Source organism: Sphaerodactylus townsendi, linkage group LG06, assembly GCF_021028975.2.
Source record: "Sphaerodactylus townsendi isolate TG3544 linkage group LG06, MPM_Stown_v2.3, whole genome shotgun sequence".
In the NCBI taxonomy this organism is placed as follows: Eukaryota; Metazoa; Chordata; class Lepidosauria; order Squamata; family Sphaerodactylidae; genus Sphaerodactylus; species Sphaerodactylus townsendi.
In genome coordinates, this window is record NC_059430.1 from 43,292,523 (window position 1) to 43,316,208 (window position 23,686).

Consider the following 23,686-nt stretch of genomic DNA (forward strand, 5'->3'; position numbering starts at 1 on the left):
AATATTTCTAAGGTGTGCAAAGAGCCAGCAATTAAAAAATCCTTTAACTAGGCTTGTTGAAAACCCTCACAATAACCATGGGTTTTGTACTCCATAACAAATCCCCTCGCTTTCTTTTCATAATAAATTCAGGTGCTCTAATTTTTTAAATTCTCATATTTATCTTTAGTTAATACCTCATCCATAGCTAATTCTTCTGTATTTAGAGAGATGTATGTTCTCTCACTGTGCCCCTCACTAGGGGGTATCTTTAGCTTAACAGTCATGGCTATTTCTGAGGAGACCTGGTTATGGGCATAGGCTGGTGTGTAGTTATGTATGTGTGTTATCTAATTTTAGGGGTTACATGTGAGGAGTTTACTAGATGTTATTTACTTGGCACAACAATCGATCCCATACATAACATATCATTGAACTATTACTATAAAGGGCAAACAAGGCTCAAGCATACTCCCCTCATGTTTTAGCCCTTCAATAGGTAGGACTAAAAGCAACTAAACTTATAACATACAAAACATGATGTGAAAAGACAAACTGTCAGGATTTTTACATATACTTGCAATTACATTTCTAAACGGGGAAACAAAATACACTTTTAACTAACATTAGAGTTCTTTGTAAAGAAACACATTTCTCCCAGTGGTTTTTCTGACTACTGAAAAAGAGTCTCTCTCTTAATACATAATTTGCTTTCTTCTTGCATTCTGGAGGGATAGATCCTGGATAGATAGGTCTTCCCACTTTCCATGTTGTATTTGTGGTTCTGATTTCCACTTTAGGAGGTGAACTTTCCTGCATGTATCTGAAAAGAGAACACAAGGAAACACCCCATACCACAGCAATACATATATTGATTTACACATACTCACTTTCTATTCTCAGAATCTGAATTCAGTTACATGCTCCAGATTCTATTATTGATCAATTAAAAAAAACTAAACCCTGAGTTTTTGAGAAGGTTGGTGTAAAACAAAGCTATCAGAGGAGAATCAGTTCCTTGTAGACTTGCCTCCTGGCAAAACTTGCTTACAAGTCTCTTTGGACTAGTTCACATGTGGAATTTCAGGAATTCATAGTTTTCAACTGATTTTCTGGTTGACAGCAACAGGTTGTCCTGTTAAGCAAACCACTAGGAAATACAGCAACTTCTGATTTTGTTGCCTTCTTTGCTTCTGTATTCACAACAGCATCTGTCAAGGTATTTCTTCTTACCTCTGGTGTGTTACCTTCATGGATTTTACGTAGGAGCACATTACTTTTTTTTTTTTTTTGCTTCTTCGCTCTCAAGATTCTCTTGCACTTTGATCCAGCATGTCATGATAGTCCCATATCTGTCTTTGCACATGCTTCATACAAAAAGCACAGCTAATGTGATTCTTCGGCTAGCCACAGTGCTCTGTGTAGGCTTTAGACTTTGCTGTTCATGAACATGCTTGTTGCCAGGACACCTGCACAACAGCCCTGTTTAACCCGCTTTCATCTGCTTTCATCTGGAACAAATCACAATCAGGGTTAAGCATAGGGATGGCACGTTGGCTTGAACTGACAGAATGCACTTTCTTTATACCGTTCACACATCCGTATTCTAGAATCCCTTTTCCAGGCAGCATCGTTTGCCTTCTCCAAATGGCATTTCTAGGATCTTTATATAAAAGCTGATAGAGCCTTTTTGGTTCCTCATCGCTGCCGAGTCAGACGTTGGCAAAGCTGGAAAAACTGGATGACATGGGGGCTTGAACACCCATCCCCTCCCAACTCAGCCTCTACCTCAACTTTAACCCATTCTGGAGCATGTGAGGTCAAATTCTGAGTTACAATTCTGCTTTTATCATCACTCTTAAATATTATACATTTGTTTTACATACAGAGAATTATTTATCAATGCATAGAAATACGCCAGATAATTTTGTTCATTATACCCATGGTCCCCGTAACTATTTACTATCTGTTACCTTTTACTTAACTATACTCTAACCTTGCAATGTTTAACTTTCACCAGAAAGTTTACCCAGTCTTTCTGTAGGCTATGAGGTGGTGATGAAGCAACTTTTCACAGGCGAAAAGCCCTTTCTAATTTTTTGAAAGGAGGCTTGACTGATAATTCAGATCAAACTGTTCCTTCTTCAAATTACTGCCACTTACAGTTGTTATCATTGTATTCAAATATCACATATTATCTCATAAGGACAATTATTTTACATTGCATACATTGCATACATTGCATAAACTAAAACATTACATAAACCCCCAATTTCACAAATTGCAATTAAATGAACATTCGAAAAACCAATGACACACACCCTTTTTTTTGTTCAATTTATAAGGAGGCTAAGTGTTTTAATACAGTTTTAAAAAATGCTTCCTTCTTCGGAGAAGAAAAACCTTTCAGCACACATGGCAAAGGAGAAAGGAACATTTCATAGCACACTTTCCCAAATTATTACTTTGAAACTAACTTCACCCCAAACTTTCTGAGATTCCCTTTCTAGTTTACCTAAGAGCCTTTTCTTAGGTCCCAAAACTGTGGGGCCAGGATCACGTCTCTGTTCTTACACTGCTGAATTAGTTTAAAAAAACTTAAAGTTAAAAAACACCCAAGAAGCAATTTTGAAACAGAAGATAAGTTTATTAGATAGCATAAGTATCTAACCAGGGTGTCAGATACACAGGCACACCCGTGCTGTATATAAAAGAACTAATTTTATAAACACAAAATTAAGAAGGTTACAGAAGGTTAGTCTTCCCGGGTGGCTCTCAAAAAGAGACACGCCCAGTATATAAAAGACCTTAATTGTTTCATAAATACAGAATACAGACGTGACACAATTCATCCTCTGAAGTTACATGTACGTAATCTATACTTCTTTCACGTGCTACAAGCATGCTGAGGAGGCAAAGGAGCCTCCTCTTAGGTAAACAAAACAATAACACATAAATCAGCAACTCATGCCCTAATAACAATCTTTGTTTCCAATCCCCAAAGCTGACATGTTATATTTTATATATGTTATATTTTCTTCATTTCACACAAAAACTTACATCTTAATATCCACCCTTTTCAGTCAGAAAGCCTCATAGGCTTACAAAAGTTTTCCTCATTGGCAAAAACAGCTGCACCTCTGCCTCTTCATTGATACCCACCCCGGAACTTCTTCAGTACCATTAATTTTACCTTCATGAACCAAGTCCTGCAGCGGCTTGTTCAGTGACTCTCAGTCTCTCTGTTTTACACAATTGTATCTTTTTTTACTCAGTTCCTCCTGCTTCTGGCGTGGGGGGGGCAGTCCTAGCTTGGGCTTCTGCTCTCCATAATCCTCTCACTGTAACTACATTGTGGTCAACTACTTCCCTATTCGACAACTGCTTACAAATTTTTCTCTCCATGACCATGACCACAGCTTAGCTGGGCTGGTACTTAATTCAGTTTACTTAATAAAACAGACTCCTGTTCAGTAGAGTCTTTGCAATCACAAAACATAGCACAAACCACAAAACATAAAACCCACTACACAAAACATAACTCCTCCCATTCTAATTTATCTGGCTGTTCGTACTTTACTTTAGCTGTCAGTGGTGTGGTGTACATTGGAAAAACAACAGGAAACCAAGTTCTACAGTAATTGACTTTTCCCAAGAAATCCCTTCAATTGCCTCTTAATCTGGGGAAGGGGTATCTCTTGCATCCCTTTCAATTTTTACCGTTACAAAGCCCCACCAGAACTCTGGGACTCCCAGGGACCGCCCAACACACACTCTCTGTCAATCTCTGTCACCATCCCCAAGCGGGTTATATTCTCCCCCTCTTTGAGCAGGTCTGTCACTCCCAATTTTTTCTACAGCTCCCTACCTATAAACCGTATGCCACTGGCATCTAAAGAAAATCATGCATGCAAAGGGGCTCATTACCATTTACATACACGACCCGGGGTGCTAGAACAGGGACTTCCAAGGGAATCCCTCCCACCATCCTACTCCTATCTCCAGTGTGCACCATCTGGGGACTTTTTTAGATAAAATGGATCTCGTAGCACCCGTGTCAACTAGGCAGGTTTCTGGGTGTCTGTCCTGTCCCACCTTCAAGGTTAACAAGGGATCCCGAGAGGCTGAACAGTACAGAAACCCCCACCTACCACAGCCTTTCTCTTATCCCTAAATCACCTGGAGGACGGTATCCCGCTGATTCCTTCCTTGTTTTCACAGATAGCACTGACATCACGGGGCAACGGAGGGCCACTCCCTCCTTTTGCTGCACCCCGATTTTGCCCGGTCGTCATAGGGGGAGCCTCGCTTCCACCCCCAGACCCGAAATGGCTGTCCCGCTTATTCTGTCTTAGGCCCCACTGGCCTAACTTGGGAGGAGCCACTCTCCAACTCCCAACTGGGTCCCACCGACTCTTTTACTCTTGGTCCTGCTGACCAACCTTGTCCAGGTCCCCCTGACCTATCCTGTTGCGGGTCCAACCCGCTTTGTTCCGGTCTCTCAGACCTATCTAGCCCTTTGCCCCAACCGGGTCCAACCCGCGCTGGCTGACTAGGCTATTTATTTTAACCGGGTCCAACCCGTGTCAACTGATTACTCCAACCAGGTCCAACCTGCGTTGGTTGACTAGTCTTCATACCTTCTAATCTACTCTAAATTCAGCAGACATCTGCATATCCTGCAGCTTAATTATATGATCCCAGGGAGTGTCATCCTTTCCCTTCTGGGGGGGCCCAAATGCTGTGTTGATGCTGACAGAGAAAAACTGCCTTGAACAATCCCTGAAACGTTCCCAATTTCTGGAGCCTGCAGGCTTCTAATGCCTGGAACATCCCCCCTCCTCTTGCCGCTCCAATGCACCGCTCTGATGCACTGGTGCTGCTTGTGGGAATGGGAAGCAAGTGAGAGGATCTCAAGTCTGTCTCTCTTAATTCTACGTTCTAGTCTCCTCTGCCCTACCAATTTGCTTGGGGAGGTATACCTGGCATACTTCTCCCTGAACCTTGTTCTGGTCAACACACCACTACACTATCCAAATCTAATAATTTATTCTGTTCTGATTCACATATTAAAATGCATTCTAGCCTACACATCCTTACATACACACCCAATTTAACTATTTAACTGTTGGTCCTGGACCAAAATAACAACAACTCACCCAATCAGTAGACGTCTGTCAGTGTTTGCAGCCGGCGGCTGTTTTACTGCCACTGTTTTGGGGTTCTTTGACGTGGAGAAACGGAGAGCTGTGTGGAAAGCGGGCCAAGCCAAAGAAAGGCCAGGGGCGCCTCCCTATTTCCACTCAGTTCACTCCTTTTTCCCTTTGGTCAAACAGGCAAAGTGCCAAATGGGCACTCAAAGAGCCCTCTTGTTTAAACAGCCCCACGTTGGGCGCCAGATTTGTTATGGAGTATTTTCCAATATTCCCAATTAATACTCACAAACGCAGCAGTAGCAGTAAACAGTTTATTCATCTCTGCAGAAGATGGAGGGAGCCAGGGTGTGGCTCCCTCAAGTCTGCATCGCAGTGCAGCTCAATTTATACACATCCTCACTGGCTCGCGTGTCAATCAAAAAGTACCACATGGTATCTTCCAGGCTGACCCACGCCTCCCATTCTTCCTAATATGGCAGTATCACACATCTTTCACATGCACGGATATTCTTTAAAAGGCTATATCATGCCCTTATCATATGTTTGACATCCCACCCCAAAAAGTCCCTTACACGTGTTTTTCCATTATCTTATACCTACACGAGTTTATTCTCACTTCTCCTTTCCATTACATGTTACACTTAGCTGCCCTTTTCCCTCCCCCGCTTCTAAGCGTTACTTCTCCTTTTAGTCAAGCGTTTGCTATTACAAATATTTCTAAGGTGTGCAAAGAGCCAGCAATTAAAAAATCCTTTAACTAGGCTTGAAACCCTCACAACTATGGGTTTTACCCATAACAGATCCAGGTGACCAAATCGACCAAGTTTAGGCTGAACTCAACTGGAAGAAAGTGTGGGGGGTTTTTTGTGTGTGTGGCAATGTTAACTTGTTTCTTCAGTAGTAATGTAGGTCCAGTGTAGACTCATGGTTCTTGACCAAGCTAGCAATGGTCAGCTGAACCACATCAAAAGTAGAAGACCCCCCCTCCATTTTGTTCAGGTTCAGTTTCAATTCATACACTCAACCATTTAACCATAGTAGTCAAGCAGTGGTTCCAGACCTCTAGCACATCACATCGTTGGGAGTTTTAGATAGAGAGTTGTAAAGCTGAGTGTCTTCAGCACATTGATGGCATCCAGTTCCAAAATTATGAGTGGTGCTTCCGAAGGGCTTCCACAGAGGTTGAATAGCATGGGGCTACACTCTGTGGAACACAAGAGGAAATATCCCACACTAATAATTTGTGACCATTGGCAGCCTTTTGAGTCCAGTCTGTAAGGAATAATTTAAACCAATCCAAATCACAACTCATGCTTCCTACTTCTGCTTCCAGACATTTTGACAAGATAGCATGGTCTGTTGTATTGAAAGCAGCAGATAAAGCCAGTAGAAGCTACTCAAAAGGTATGGCCAACATTTATCAAGTGAATGGTGCTTCTGTCCAATAACCTGGCTTGATACCAGAGTAAAAAAGGTTCAGAGCACTCAAGTTATTCAAGAAGGCCTGGAGTTGCTACACCACTGCTGCCTCAATCACCTTGTTCAGAAAGGGCAAATTATAGACCGGGCAAATTAGTGGCCACATCACTTTTCTGTAGGGATTTTTTTAAAGCAGGGAGTGGATGACCCCCTTGAATGGCCAAGAGAAGTTTCCCTGAAACAGTGTTAGATTTATGATAGCTATCAAGCTTGATTTATGTGGCCCTTACATGATTTAAGTAACTGGAATGGACAAGGATTCAGAAGATAACTTGCAGCCTCCACAGATTCCAGGATTCTGTCAACATCTATCATGGTAACTAGGTCAAAATGATCTATAAATAGACCAGACAACGTGTTAGATATTTCTTCTGTCTGATGCATGTTACAACCAACATTCAAGTCAGAATGTATTTGAGAGATTTTGTCAGCAAAAAACTTTGCAAAGTCATCACAACTACCTTCCTGTTCCTGAGATCATAAAGGTTCAGACTTAGGAGTCAGTAGGTATCAGGATACCTGTACTGTTCCAAGCAGGGTGTAGCTGGTTGAAGGGAGCTAGTATATATGTATTAGCAATAGATATAGGCAAGGAAAGCTGTCCTTTTAAGATGTAGCACTGTGGGAAATGTAGTCTAAAAGTCACATGTGTAACAGTTAGCTTGTGATTTGCTAGCTTTAGAACCCAGTAAAAGTTTTATGATTCTTTGTGAGAAGACTTTGATTGGAGAGAGTACTGGGATGTGGATTCATCATTATATTGAAAGGCCATATCCTGGCTGATGCAGTGATAACAGAAAAGTACTGCATATACTCGCGTATAAGTCGACTTGTTCAGCACATTTTCTGTGCTGAAAAAGCCCTCCTCGACTTATAAGTGAGCCACCCACCACAGCTGCCGCCCATCGTCCCACTCACTCACTTGCTCGCTCGCTCGCCCACCCGCCCACTCATCTTTTCCTTTCCCCGCAGGCTCTGAGGCTTGGCTTCAGGGGAGCTGCTGCTCAAGCAGGGTGTCTCTATGACTTTCTTAAAAGAGCAATGCTCCAAAGATTGCTTAAGCAATCCCTCAACCCCACTCTTCTACATTACCGTCTCCTTCCTGCTTCTCTAAATGCTAGTATCAAGATAGCAAGATTTCAAAATAATAACAACAGAGAGTTTGCTTTTGCAAGGAAAAGTACAAGCAGGGTCTTTTTTTGGGTCTGCCATACCTTCCCCTCTCTATTTCTGCCCTCTGCCTCCAGTGATCAGGAGGGCTATTTAAAACTTTATTTCAAAAAAGCCTCCATTTTAAAACAAGTGTCTGTCTTCTCCTGTGGCATCAGAAGCAGAAGAGAAAGAGTATGTGTGTGGAGGGGAAGGGAGGGGGATCTCGACCGTGGTACCCTTTTTCAGCAGCGTGTAGTCCAGGGAATTGCTTTGCCTCTTTTATTTGGGGAGGGAATTGTTTTTAAGGATGGGCTGGAATATTGATATAACTGCAATGAGAGGTATATAAATATAACTGCAATTTAAAGGACTTTAACAAAGCCCTTTATCTTGCAACTGTGGGTGTGTTGAGATCTGTGCCTTTGAGGAGTTGACGGGCAAAGAGAACCAGGAAAAGCTGAAGCCTGTTGAGACTGGCAAGCAAGCTTCAGGGCAGGCAGAGAATGGTTCCTCATGTGTAAACAGAGAAACGCAAGGAGATCACACCTTTGGCACTCTGCACAGCTAAGAGCCCTGAGGTAAGCGTTCCATGCATTATGGGCCAATATCATTTCATGTAGTTCCTACAATGGCAAAAACTAGGGATTCTATATAGTTGATCTGACATCACCTAAATATAGTGCTTGATTTTATTTTCCATGCTATATTTAATCTAAGGATTGTTTTCAGGATTAAATAAATGAAGTCCATTTTCTACATGCTGTGATGAGGTTTTGCACTTTGTTTTGGTTGTTTCCACACTGTGTTTGGTGTGTGAGTCAGTTTTCCTGCAGTGATGACTGTTCAGTAAACAAGTGGGTATACAGTGGGGAGTAATCTTGGATGAAGGGGTGTGATGGTCAGGAGGCTGCCCTGTCTCTGAAAGGTAAAACAGCCAGCTATTTCATCCCTGAGCCTTTGGGAGTGCTGTTTCAGCATCCTTTCTCTTTTCAGATGGGGATGGAATGTTGGAGGGAAGTATAGCCTCAGCCAGACTTCTCCTTTGACTGTCAGAAGACCTGTGCTGATAATCTGTTCTCTAAAAACAATAGATTATTTATGTACAACTCCTGCCTGTCATCTCCATATTCTTGCTCACCACAAAATTTACTTAATGGCGGTGAACCCAAAGCCTTTACACTTGCTACCCTAAGAACATATTTTATCTGAGGGAAAGGTTACAGTTCAAAACAAATCTGGGTCACCAAAATCATAAGAGCCTGATCTCCTCAGGTGGTAGAAAGGACCTGCCTCAAGGAAGCATTCATGTGATTCTTTCAGAATTCATAATATTAAATTTATGACTGCAATCATTAATAATTGAGGTTATACCTGTGCATGAATATTTTGTGCCGATCAGCTCTTTCAGACCTTAGAATTTTGGTAAAGGGGTAGTGGAAATTGCCAAAGTAGGATGTCTGTGCAAGTGAGTTGGGCATAAAAGCAAAAATATGGCACACTCACACTCATTGTCAAGTATTGTATGAAGGAGATTAATGTTTTTATGAACAGAACATTTCTAATTTTTCAACAGTGATTTCTCAGAATTGCTCAGGGATTTACCATTGGAAAAGGGAGGTGGTGCTGCAGGACAGCTGTGGTAGTGGTAATTTGTTATAAATTAAAATCTGTAGAATTCTCATTTTACATAACCTTTCAGATTTTTTTAAAAACTTGAAGCCTTACTTTTTAGTTATTTTGCCAAAGCAAACATGGCCCTTTTAAATTTTATTGAGAATAGGGCCATCTTTGTAATGTGCTGTTCCCTGTCCCTCATAGAGATGAATAGCAGTCCAAACACCATTCACATCTTCCCTTTTCCCATTTTCGTCCACTCAGAGATATTTCCCCTTTCATAACCTAAAACTGCCTCTCAGGAATAAAGGTTTAGAAAAGGTTCAAGTTCAGTAGCACTTTACAGATGAGCAACGTTTTCGGGTTATACACTTTTGAGAGACAAAGCCATGCCTGATGAAAGGAGCTTTGATTCTCAGAAGTTTATACCCTGAAAATCTTGTTGGCCTCTCAGGTGCTAGTGGATTTGAATCTAACCATTTTGTTGTGGACCAACATGGCTGTCCCCTGAAACTGTATTTAGAAAACAGGCAGAGATGCATGTTCATTGAAATGCAAATGCATTATCTGTTGCAAAATGCAGTAAAGGCTTCCTTCTTCCCTTTCAGTCATCCCAAGCTGATGTTGTTGCAGATGTCTATGGCATACATTTATAGACTCAGATCTGCACTGAACCTCTGTGGCTGCTTGAAATGCTAATGCGTTCATTTACCAACCAAAAGATTTGAACATGTTTCTGCAACATTTATTTGATGCCATATTCAAAGATACGTTTGTCCCTTTCTTTCTGCTTTGAGCAATTTATGTAGTATGTATTGGAACGGAATGATTTTCCATATTTTATTACTTCTCTAATGGACAGATAAACAGGTTATAAAATGTGTTTGCATTTTGCATGAAGTGGTATACCTGCTATGGTTTTTTCCATCTCATGACATATTATATTCTAATATGCAGCAACAGCTGAATGGGATACCTGGCTTTACAGCTTCTTGCAGCAAGATTTTTAGCATTCATATGGAGAAGTATACACCTCTGAGTTCAATGAATCCTACTTTCTCTGCACTATGCATAATTTCTGTACTGTGTATCTACATCATACCCTGTTAGTTGACACACACACCCCCCACCCAAGAACATGAATTTTCCGAGGCTTTAAAAAATAAAGCAGCATGTTTGTTTAATTATGTATTTGAAGAGATGCAAGGGACAGATAAATAGATAAGGGAAATTTTGTTAAAGCTGTTTATTTTTGTTAAGTGCAGTCAAGTTGCTTCTGACTTATGGTAGCCCTACGAATTAACAACCTCCAAAACATCCTGTTGGTTACAGGTTGCTCGGGTCTTGCAAACTGAGAACTGTGGCTTTTTTAAAAAAATGACCTTTTCAAATGCGGTATTTGTAATAGCTATTTAGAAAAAAGTCAGAATTACATTTATTGTTTTGCTGTGGTTCATAAAAAAAATTTGGTGCAGAAGAAGTTGCAAATCGTAGTAAGTATCTTACAAAATGTGGTGTGCGATTTAAAATAGATAGTGAAAGGACTTTAAAATAAAAAGCTCCCCTAAAAATCTGATTGAAATGTGATATAGCCTGCTGAATCGTGTTCCATGCAATAGGTTGATCTCTGTATGGATGTACTTCTAGCACTAATTGGTAGGGTCGAAGTGTTAAATTTTGAAAGTTATTTTGAGAACTTTGATTGCCCTTACTCTTGCAGTTCTTGCAATTCTTGCAATTGTTAGAGAAGGTTGAGGTTGCAAGACTCATCTCAGGAATGATTGCATTGGGCTTGGCTAAAGCGCCCATGGGCAACGAGTTGTCTCTAGAAGAATTTATATCTCTTGGTGTACAGTTAGATTCTCTTAACTTACTGTTATCATTTGTCTTGCATGTCTTGTAGTCCAAAACATTAGGAGGGAGGGATTCAAGCAGGCTATCAAGCTTTTTAATTAGGCAACCCAGTTTCTCAAAAACAAGTTGAAAGGATTGTGCAGAAAGTAAAGACTGATCAGCTAGTTCAAGACGTATCTTGGTTAGGAAGCTCTCTTCCGAGGTGGAGCAGTTAATGTCTGCTTGCTCTGAGCTAGAAGCATTATGTTCAGCACTAAAGGTTAAGTCTGTAGAAACTTCTGCCGGCTCTGCTAGCTCATTAATGCTATCATCTCCTCAAGAGGAGCAAAGTGATTCTGAGTAGAGACAGCAGCTGGGAAACTTACTTCAGGTTGTAAGGCAGATGGCATAACTAGTTTACTCTGCTTCAACTTAGGCTGCTCAGAAGCATTTAGTGAGTCTATTCTTTTCTTCTTTCTAGCCATCTGACTCTTATTTTTAGTAGGCATTGGATTAATTTCCTAGGAGGCTCGAGTGGTATAATGGTAGCAAGCTTATCATCAATGAGTTCCGTTTAGTTGCCAGAGCCAGAGGAGAACCAAAACAAAGATAATCCCAATAGGAGAGAGCCAAGCTGCTCTGTGCAAGTTTAAAACAGAGAAGTGTTGTGAGTGAGGTTTGTAAATAGTGGTAATAGTAATAGCAATCCACAGATGACGACACTCACTACCATCTTGGAAAACAATTTGTGACCCTACTATCACAGCCTATTTCCAAAACAGATAGAAAGTCCTCAGTGTTGATAATGAAGCCTTCAGTGTTGTTGCAAGTCTGGATGTGTTTATAATTCTCTCTTATCACTCCAAAGGAAGGATCCGAGGGAACAGTGTTATCTCCCGTCCAGTCCCATCACTATCTTGGAAACCGTCCTAGTTGGGGGGAGTATTACTCTGGGGTTGACATAACTCTACTGAGTGATCTGTGGACAGAAGATCATACACCCTTTAGATTGTAAGGTTATTTAGGTCTTGGGAGTTACTTTTTTGTTTCTTTAAACAACTTGTTTACTAAGCTCAACTAAAAGCTCATTTGTCTCTTAAAAACAAATCAGATCAAGGTTTTAAAAGAAGCAATAACTATTTAATGATCATTAATTCAGAATACCATAAAGTTCTTGAATGACAGTTTTTGGTCCAGTGATTCTAAGGCATCAGATTAGCAGAAGGGGGCCTTAACAGCATAAAGAAGCTGAAGCCTGAAGGAAAGGCATAGTGTGAGCAACCAGAATTTCCCATTGCATTGCCTTTTCTGTCATTTTGCCCAGTGAGTGTATGGAAGGGGCTTGGGATCACATCCACAGAAAGAAGAGAAGTTTGTTTTCTAGATCTATTCACATCACTGCTTTGGGGCTCATATGTGCCAACCAAAGTGGCAATTTGCATTGATAAAGATAAAGAAAAACATTTGCAGTGGCCTGACCGTTGATGTTCAGAAGCTTCTGATAGTCTAGATTTTAGGAAGAATATTTCAGGGTATCCATTAGTTCTAATCGATCAGAACTAACTCCATACATAACCACTGCGTAATAGCTGACTAATATGGTAACTAATATACGTAACTACTGCGTAATATGGTAACTACTTGCAAATTCATTTACTCAAAAAAGATGCACTCCAAAGCATATTTGTGGTCCCTGTGAAAAGGCTGTCATATGTAACAGCAAATTTGACACCCCAAACATTTGATGGCTCTTCTTTAGCAATATTTGGAAATTAGTGAATATTAAAGATATAACTATTAAAGGCTGGAAATAAGAGATGTGTTGTTGGAAACCTTTATCTGTAATTTTTTATTTAATTGTTTTATTAACAACATTACACAGATCAGTTTTTATAATTATACAGATTTTTTTAAAAAAAATACTATCCTCTCTGTGCTATTGCAAAAAGATAATCCTATCTGTTTTAATGAAGTCTTGATGAGTACTCCAGTCATTCAATCAATTTTGTGAGCAAACAGATTTGTGGATTTTCTTCTTAATTATGTACCAACTTAATCCGTAAATTTGTTCATTCTTTGCAAAGTCCACTGCTTCATAAATACATTCTTGGATTGTGGGAACTGATTTATTCTTCCAACGTTCATCCATCACAATTCTATCTGCCATTAAAAGACTTATTAAGAAGTACTTTGTAGGATATTGACAGTCATAGTGAAAATAATTCAGTAGAATCTGTATTGTCTCAAGTGGAAGCTTAAAACCAGCGATAACTTCAATTTCAGAAATAACATATAGCCTGTGCTGGAGCATAAACAAACCAAAGATGGAAGAAATAAACACATAGTAGAACATTTCCATTTAAATATATTTGTCCAAAAAGTCAATCAAACCCTTCTACAGCAAGAAATCATCTAAACAGCACTTTGTATTTAGCTGCCCTGAACAGAAGAAGGAGATTTTGATACTACGGCCAATATTTTCCCAAAGTCTATTGTATATTGTTTCTGTAATGTCTGTTTAATAAAGTATCCTTTTCTGGTCCTTCTGTAATGGAGTACAATGTGTATACAATCACTGTCTACTAAACATTCGAATTTATTTAATATTTTTTGCATCTCTGCTAAAGTGAACTTGGTGGGTTGTAATTTGGTGTGTTTTTCTTAATCTCTTCAGGTGGGCTGGTGGAAGGACAAGCGCCTCAAGATGAAGTATTATGTGTGGCCTCGTTCTGAGCTCTATCCTGACCGTGAGGAACGGAAGGATGATCATCTTAGCATAGTAACCCTAGAGGAAGCACCATTTGTTATTGTGGAAAATGTGGACCCATTAAGTGGTACCTGTATGCGAAACACTGTTCCGTGCCAAAAAAGAATCGTGACAGAGTAGGTGTCAACAGGATTTTTCTCTAGCTGATTTCTCTCCATGTGCTTTTCCCTTGTGCTCAATACCAGCAAAGCCCACTGGATTATCTCAGGCTAGCCACATTCACACTGATCACTAGCACAGTTTTCAACCTAGCTTGACTCAAGAAACTATGTAACTTTAATTAATTCAAGTGTGGGGTTTTGGGGGGTGGAGATGGGATGTTAATTGAGGGATGTATATGAAAGGAAATAAAGATAATTATTGTGAAAAGTTGGGGTTAACAAAGAAACACTTCCTGCAATTCAAAATTCTACTATAGATCAATATTTTCTCAAGCAAATTTTTGTTGTATTTTATTTGTAGTCACCACAAAACACCAGAAGAACTGTTTGTAATATTCAATTTCTGCAAAAATAGAAAGGTTAAATAAAGTGTAAGTTGGGGGGGGGGGAAATAACAGAGGGATTTTAGTTAGCAGATTCATATGGAATTTCTCAGTGTAAAGAGAAGTATTTGCACAAAACACAAAGGAAAATAGGATCAATTTTGTAACTTAAATTTAAATTTTTTTACTAGTTTTGCATAATTTTCTGTTAAAATGGTTGGCTAGGAACAAGACAGATGAGGAAACTGCCTACATCAAGAAATGCTGCAAAGGTTTTTGTATTGATATTCTCAAGAAAATCTCCAAGTTTGTCAAGTTCACCTATGACCTTTACTTGGTAACCAATGGCAAACATGGGAAGAAGGTCAATGGAACATGGAATGGAATGATAGGCGAGGTAAGCCATGAAAGGTGTCTGTTTTTACCTCAAGCTTACTTCCAGAATAATTTGTACTCGATATAGTTCATTTCTTGTCCCTGAAAGTAAAAATGAACTGAATATTGTATTGTTGAAGGCTTTCACGGCTGGACTCAATTGGTTGTTGTGGGCTTTCCGGGCTGTGTGGCCGTGGTCTGGTAGATCTTGTACCTAACATTTCGCCTGCATCTGTGGCTGGCATCTTCAGAGGTGTATCACAGCACACTTCTCTCTGTGATACACTTCTGAAGATGCCAGCCACAGATGCAGGCGAAACGTTAGGAACAAGATCTACCAGACCATAGCCACACAGCCCGGAAAGCCCACAGCGACAAACTGAATATTACTTGCAAATGGGCTTTCCAACTTTGAATATTTGCTACTTGAAAAAATAGTATTATTTGAATTAACATAGTTTACATTTATTTTAATGTTCAATCAACCACACAACCTTTATTAGGCATTTAAAATAGAGCATTACCAGACATTTATAAAGTACAAATCAAGAGTACATTCAAAACGCAGACAGAAAGACTGTTTATAGCAGTATACATTACTTAGAAAGTTCTGTCACTTGTAAAAGAAATTTTGCTACTTTTTCCAAGAGCATGACATCTGTATTGTTTAACAGAAGCCCCACAACAGAACTGTCAGAGTCTCTTTCAGATTTGTCTAGGGCCAGCCTGGGAGAGAATTTCCTAATACCCACATATCTCGAACAGTCGAGTATAATGTGGGCAAGAGTCTCCACTTGGTTTTTACAGTGTGGACAAACCCAATCCTGGAGAGGGATGGATAAGTAACGACCCTTTGTAATGGCCGATGGGAAAGTGTTGGATCTGGCCCTTGTGATAATCCATCTCTGTTGGGGTTTGGTTAATAATTCAAGATATCTGGCTATGTGCCCCTGTTCCGGTATTATTCTGACAGAGCGGGGTGAGCATGATTTATTTGCTTGCCTCAACAAGGTATGGTATTCCTGTTCTAAAAGTCTGCTTTTTAAGGTTTGGAAAATCTCTCTGGGTGACAGCATACAGAGATTTTCAAGTAATAAACCTATTGAGTAAATTTTTGATTTGAGAAGTTGATACCATTGGGAGGCAAATAGATCTGGGCGCGCAGTATATGTTAAACTGTGCACATCACAGTTAAAACATAATTTGATCCAATACTTGAATGTATTCAGCCATGCTCTTGTTTCAAGTAGGTTCTGACCAGTTTAAGAACATAAGAACATAAGAACTAGCCTGCTGGATCAGACCAGAGTCCATCTAGTCCAGCATTCTGCTACTCGCAGTGGCCCACCAGGTGCCTTTGGGAGCTCACATGCAGGATGTGAAAGCAATGGCCTGCTGCTGCTGCTGCTCCTGAGCACCTGGTCTGCTAAGGCATTTGCAATCTGAGATCAAGGAGGATCAAGATTGGTAGCCATAGATTGACTTCTCCTCCATAAATCTGTCCAAGCCCCTTTTAAAGCTAAAGTTTCTAAGCAAAGTACAACATATAGTACAGAGTGCGGTAACCCAAGTATTTTATAGAGGAAGCCAGATTGTATTCTTTCAACAGAAATTGTTCCATACAGTTATACATAAAGGAACTCCATAGAGAAGTTGCTGAACTACCTTGGAGTTGAAAACCTTTAGAGCTGCTGGAACATATCCACTTCCCCTGGTGTGAAAAAACTTTACCACCGCTGAAGCAGTGTTTTGATGTTATTATAGTTTAAAACTTATTTTCTCCCTTTTGTTCTGATGTCACCCAATTTATAACAGAAAACAATTACATAATGCATAGAATACTACTGCCAAAATCCATACTAAAATAAAAACAAACTAAATCAACATAAATAAAACAGATCTAAACCAGAGACTGTAGTCAGCAGATGTTTTAGAACTGTAGGAGAAGAAGGCCACTAGGAACAAAGCTAACAATTGCTATTGTAAGTAAAGGTACATCTTTCTAAGTCCATTGAAATCAGTGGACTTGGCACTGTAACTTTGGTTGTCTTTGTGCTTTACATTCCTCCAGTGATTCTATATATGTCATGCCTGATCTGCACTCTGAAATGTAAGTGTGTGAATGTATGCACACATGTACATGTTTACACATACATTAATCCCCCATTAATTGATTGACTTGAGTCAGACCCTAAGCCTGTCCTTTTCACTTGTCCTAACAAGGTTATTATTTTTTGGTGGAAACAAAGCCTAGCCCCAGTAATTTGTTTCATCTGTTCTTCATTAATCTGACCTTGCTTCTACAGAGCATGTATGTTCAAATATGATAAGAAGCAATTCTTGGACAATGTGCTGCTTCCTTCAGTCCTCATCTCACACCATACCCACTGCAAGTTTTAAAAATCCTGGAAAAGAACCTCTCCCCCATCCCACCATGCCCTTGAGCCTAAAAGTAGGGAGGAAGAGATGACCCTGCCTCACCCTCCCAGGGATCATCAGCTGGGACCATGGCAGTCCTGATCAATCTCACCATGAACAATGATGCTGCCAAGATTGCTGCAGCTACCAGCTGCCCCCAGACAACAAGGGTGACATTGCTGAGACCCTAATTTATTTATTTAATTAAATTTTTATATCCTGCCCATTCCCAACCAGGGTCAGGCTCTGGACAATTCACAAAGATTCAGAACATGATAAAACAATTAATATAGTAAATATTACTAAAACCTAAGCACTTAAGTGACTGATTGTGAATAAAATGAGAACATCCTATGTAGCCTATAATATACATTTCCTGCTTTGACAGCTTTCTTATTTGTCTGAGGATGGGGAGCACACAGAAAGGGGGAAGGTACACAATTAATCAGTAATAGACTATTAATGATTGGTAGTATGGGAGGCAAGCAAGATGGAATAGTGGACAGCTGGTGGCCTCAACCCAAAGCCTGCTGGAACAGTGTTGTATTGCAATGAATTAGTAAAGTAAATAATATAGTAGGGATGCAAGAGTTCCACCAGACTGGAGCCAGGGCTGAGGAGGCCCTGGCTCTGGTTTAGGCCAACCTAACATCCTTGAGGTAACATCCTTGTGGCTCCCCCCACCCCCGAAAATATAGAAACCAGGTGTGTTGTCTGCCCTGGCACATATGACCTTTTTACTGGGGAAATGCAGACCTCCCAAATGTATTTTCTTCAGTTTTTAGGTTGTTCTGACACATTGGAGTGTCCTCCAAGTTTGCAGAAAAATCTTGCATCAGTGGGGCTCTGATCCACAGATATTTGCAGATTGGGTCACACTTGACTATTAGAATATAAAGTAATTAGAATATAAAGTATTAATTGAGTGGGTTCTGCATTCAGAAAATTGTAACTATTTTCCTTCTTTCTTTCCATTAGGTGGTAGCCAAACGTGCCTATATGGCAGTGGGATCCCTCACCATAAATGCAGAACGCTCTGAAGTGGTAGACTTTTCTGTACCCTTCATTGAGACAGGAATCAGTGTAATGGTGTCGCGAAGCAATGGGACTGTCTCACCTTCTGCCTTCTTAGGTAAAGGGGTGGGGGGGTTGTTTCAGAAAAGCTGTCTCAATTAAATGAAATTATCAATTAATTATTAATGTTTAATTCTGTTTAAACAAGTTTGCTTGGCTTTCTACCACCTTTGTTTTTCCAAATCAGGATTATTTTTGTGAGCATCTCTTTTACTACTGTAGCCCTTCTGTGCCTTTAGCAATAGTTTGGCATGGAATCTTTCCTATCTTTTTGAGTTGCAGCCAAACAAAACAAGAAAGTTCCAAACCCCACTGCAGCTCCACTTGCACAATATCCCACATGCCCCTTCCTGCTGCAGCCATTTTCATCTGTGAAAAAAGCTGTTTTGAAGGTGTGGAGATCCTCTAGAATGTTGTGCAGCAAGATATTACAATTTGAGGGGGAGACCTCATGGGAATCAGTGTGCCCCCCCTCCCCACACAAGGCAAATGGACCTTCTATTCATGCTATGGAGTGATTGGGACCAATCCTTTGGCTGTTAGTGCAGCTTAATTTCTATGCATCACTCTATTGTCAAACATTATGCGCCTAGACTTCTGTTGCAAAAATGGCCCTGAACTTTGACCCTGGTCGCCATCACCCAAGTGGAAGACAAAAAAAACGGTGGATGGACAGCATTGCTGAAGACATGAGTGCTGCCAACCTTACCCCTGAAAAAGCCCAAAATCGAGCGAAGAAAATGTCAGTGCTAACCCCCTCAAGGGGATTACAGCCCAAGAAGAAGACGACTCTGTTGCCAAACCTCTGTTGCCAAAATGAACAAAAACATTTTACCACGAAATTGTTTAACCAGTCTTCTTATCTAACACAATCTATGAGCAGAGTTCTCTAATTAGTGTGTCCTGCAGCTAAGCAAAGGAAGAGTGCAAAATATGGTATTGGATAAGTTTCCTGTGAATTTCAGCTTTCTTTCTAAATAAAAATATCATTGATTCCTTATGATAATGGAGCTGTGCTTGCAAATGTATGATCAGTGCCTGCTGTAATCTTATAAACCAGAGTGGTGGCTGATTCAGAATTCCAGTGTCTGGAAATGAGGCTTTGGTGCCCTGCCTTCCCCATGACTATATAGAATAAGCATAAATTGTACAAAGTTAATTAAAGTTGTGAAAGCTTGTTTAATTTACATGATTTATTCTGATTACAGAATCTAGCTTTTCTTGGTGTCGAATTGGATTTATTTTGTACAGAATTAATCTATTTTTTTAAAAAACACAGTTCTGTCTATAGTTTTCACCTCTGGATCCCTTAGACTCCTGTTTAAGAAAATGTGCTCAGATAGAATGGTATGGATTGTTCTGCATTACCCAATTTTTCTTTTCCATTCAGAGCCATTCAGTGCTGATGTGTGGGTGATGATGTTTGTAATGCTGCTTATAATATCTGCGGTGGCTGTCTTTGTCTTTGAGTACTTCAGCCCTGTGGGATACAACCGATGTCTGGCTGATGGCAGAGGTAAAGAGACAGTTTTTATTTTCTCCTTGGCTTCTCTAAAAACAGATTTCTCCTCAACCATTTTTATTTGTACATATGACCTAGGCTGTTTACACAGTTTATATTTTCTCTGGGTAGTCAAGAAAAAAAATGAACCGAGAGCAACATGGATAGCAGAGAATCTAAATAGATTTTGGGGGAGGTATTAGAACATCTGCAAGGGCTTGAAATATGGAGCCTTTAATTGCTATGGAAAGTGGCACCCTGATCTGCTGTACGCTTCCTCACTGATTTTATTGAGATTTCCTTCTGTGTGTGCTGCTTTTTAAGTTTAAAGATTTAAAATCATGTATCTCATGGACAGTTCAGATTTGAATTTCTGTACTGCAGCTTAGTAATATTTGGGAAATTTTGTATTGCATTTTAATTCTGATTTCTACAATGGAAGTTGAAACTAGGCATGCACATTATTTGTTGTTGTTGTTGTTTTTCTGGTTTTATAGTCCCAGAAATTTTCAAGAAAAAAAAAACCCTGAAAAAAGCCAAATCCACATAGCATTTTTTCAGGAATTTTGTTTGGGGGGTCTGTTAACCCCCCCCCTCCAATTCAGCTGCCTCTGAAGCCCCTGTGGGTTCAGAGGAAGTAGCAGTGCAGAGCTCAGTGTTCAGCTCTGCTCTGCTGTTGCTTTTGAGCCCATGTGGACTTTGTGATGGCACAGAGCTGAATGTTGGGCCTGGCTGAGCTGAGCCCAATGTTGGTCTCTGTGCTGCTTGTTTCTTTTGAGACCCAGCCAGCATGTAAATAAGGGGTAAAGGGAGAGAGGGTAGTTTAAAAAAATGGCAGCAGGGCTGAAGTAGCATCATTTGAGATCTGCAATGATTATTGCAGTGATCTGAATGGAATAATACGTGAATACATTTCTCATTGCATTAGTTACATTAATTACTTCACAGAGTTAAAGAATTAATTTACCCAGGGTCTTTTTGAGCTATCCCAGAATGACAATGGATCCCCAGACTACATAGATCAGTTTCCAGAGGTGGGATCCAGCAGGTTCTCACAGGTTCCCGAGAGTAGGTTACTAATTATTTGTGTGTGCCGAGAGGGGGTTACTAACTGGTGATTTTGCCACATGATTTTTGCCTTAGTTATGCCCCTCCTCTCAGCAGTAGCGCGCAGAACTTGAAGCAGTCTGGCAGCCTCCGCCTGCGTGCATTCGTTTCCTGCCCAAGGACCAGCACAGTGGCTGCATCCTTGCCACAGCCCCGCCCAGGAATGCCCCACCCCCGGAATGCCCAGTCACGCCTCTGTCGTGCCCCACCCAGCCCCATTGGCGCTACACCACAGTTTGAATCCCACCACCATGGGAACCTGTTACTAAAATTTTTGGATCCCACCACTGTCAGTTTCCCTGGAGAAAATGGCTGCTTAGGAGGGTGGACTGTAAGCTTGAGTTCTTCCCCTTCCCAGATTCCAGTCCACAGATTCCAGGAATTTCCCCGTCTGGAGTTTGCAAATGTAAGCCATTTCCGCATGGCCACGCTGGGAGGTGCGTTGGCGTATACAACGCCGACACACACACCCCGGGACTGTTCGCACGAATGGTCCCGGTAAAGGCAGGGAAGATGGCGCAGTGCTGCGCCGTCGCCCGAATGACGTACCTTCCCTCTGACCTTCCGGCGTGTCACCCAGGCCAGGGGACATGCCCCCCCTGCCCTGCACGACGCGCTGGAAGGTCGCAGGGAAGGTATGTCGTTCAGGAAAGGGGGGGATGGCGCCTTCCAGCCGCTGCCGTTCGCACAGCAGCGGCTGGAAACCGCTGTTTTCAGAAAACCTCACTCAGGGAGCGAGGTAGGAAAATGGCGGCTTTGCGCCACTGGGGGGGAGCGAGGGTGGTGTGGCTGCGATGCAGCTGCGCCCCCCATGCGAACAGCTCCCTAGGGACGGCGTTTTTGCCGTCCCTAGGGTGCTGTTATTGGCCCGTGCGGAAAGGGCCGTAGATTACCCAAAGTGCCCCCTTGCAATAGTCTTAAACCCTCATGTCATTTGTTCACCTCTAGATTGTAATGTGTGTGTCAGAAGCATGGAAAGCATGAAGAAAATTATTCTGCTTAGGGAGCCAGTTTTGAAGAAAAAAATCAAAGCAGAATAGTTGAGCAGCCTCTCCTGTCGAAATTCTGATACTCCTATAGACTTTAGATAAGTTGTCCTCTAATTTAAAAACACATCTGTTTGCCAAGGAGAGAGAAGTTAATGTTTAGGTGTTGGTTTTCACACCGTGTGAGACTGAGGGAAGGGAAGGAAATTGAGAGGAGGGCAGCAGAGAGTGAAGAATGTAAAGCTCAACTCTATCTTTGATCAGATGATTTATGAGAGAAGAGCCAAAGGCAGACACAGAATATATATCATAGGAATAGAGCTCGGATATCAGTTAAGGTCCTGGTACTCTCTCCTCAGCTTCATTAAGCTGTGAAATGGCCCCCTACCTGAGGCCTTCTGGTTTGTCCACAGGCTGATAATGTTAAAATGCTTGAACTGAAATGTTTGTGTAGAAACCACTTTCCCTGCTTTTTGAATTTGCCCTGAGCAGAGTTATGCCACTGAGTTTCTAAGCCCTGAAAAAAGAGAGAGAGAGAGATTTGTAATGGAAATTTAGTCAGAGCCATACATACAGCCTTGCCGAAGGGGGCTGTTGTCTGTGCTAGCTGTGGACAGCATACATGTGACAATTCATGTATCTAAGGGGATGTAGCAGACTTGTAAATATTAATGTAGAATTAGTACAGGTGGCAGAACAGATGTGAATGATAAATGGCTTCTAGAGTCTTCATGTCAAATGATGAGAGGACAATTCCAGAAATGTAGCCTTGTCAGTCTAATGGCAGCAGAATTAAACCAGAGTCCACAGTGTTGTTGGAGTCCTGTTTAATTCTGAGGCAGGTTGCTATAAGGAACATGCATTGTACAAGACTTATGTAGCTAAAGTGGTGGTGGAGAGTTTCTTGTGAGTAGATGCTACATTTAAGATTTCCTTTTAGGTCCATACAGAGTAAATTTTCAAAGACATTTGTACTACTTCAGTTCTCTTTTAAATAACACCAGGCTATAATGGCTAGATTTCCTGAAAATCATTTGGTCCAGGATATTTTTATTGGGTATTTTAGAATCACATGTTTCTTGATCATAGTAATGTGATTCTCAGCCCATTGCTTTTGAGACTTTTGTGATTCTCAACTCATTGCTTTTGAGACCAGGGGTACACAGAAAGTCTGCTGATGATCTGCTCACCCATATCCATTGAACCACTTAGCACTTCCTGGATGCTGGGATTCTTGTAAAAAGTGCTGGACTAAGTGAACCTCTGTCTGTTTTGGCAAGAAATTACTTATGTTTTGATGCAAAAACAAAAGTACTTGAAGGCACAGAACACAGAATAGTTGTGCCTAAACTGTCAAGAGAGTCTGAATAGGCCATCTTGTTTTGTCAATTTAAAATAAATTGGTAGACCACAGAAATGCTATTAATAAAGTAGCCTATGCAAGAGTGAAATAATTCCACCCCTGCTATACACTTCATTTTCAGCAATGCTTTTTATAACTGTGAAGTAAATTTAACATTTAAAGTGCAAGCCTATTACCCATTTTCCTTTCCTTTTAAAAAACTTGACTTGCATCTTCAAATTTTTAAAATGCAAATTACAAGCATAAAACCAGAGATAAATTAATTTGCATGCAAAAATAAATGTTGATGAAATGCTTCAGTGTTAAGTATTCAAAAAAACCTCCAAGAAATGCAAAATGGATGTTTCTCATAATAACTTATCTCATCTGCATTGCATATATAGGAGTCAGATTTGCCA

At 40.7% G+C, this 23,686-nt stretch overlaps 1 protein-coding gene across 1 annotated transcript in view; it reads left to right on the forward strand.

Annotated features, from left to right (window-relative positions):
• Nucleotides 1–23,686, forward strand: part of GRIN2B (glutamate ionotropic receptor NMDA type subunit 2B) — a 375,653-nt gene that overhangs the window by 299,487 nt on the left and 52,480 nt on the right. The window contains exons 5-8 of the mRNA XM_048499864.1: nucleotides 13,888–14,096; nucleotides 14,690–14,861; nucleotides 18,236–18,389; nucleotides 19,722–19,847. Coding sequence (XP_048355821.1) covers nucleotides 13,888–14,096; nucleotides 14,690–14,861; nucleotides 18,236–18,389; nucleotides 19,722–19,847 — 661 coding nt within the window. The remainder of the gene's footprint in view (nucleotides 1–13,887; nucleotides 14,097–14,689; nucleotides 14,862–18,235; nucleotides 18,390–19,721; nucleotides 19,848–23,686) is intronic.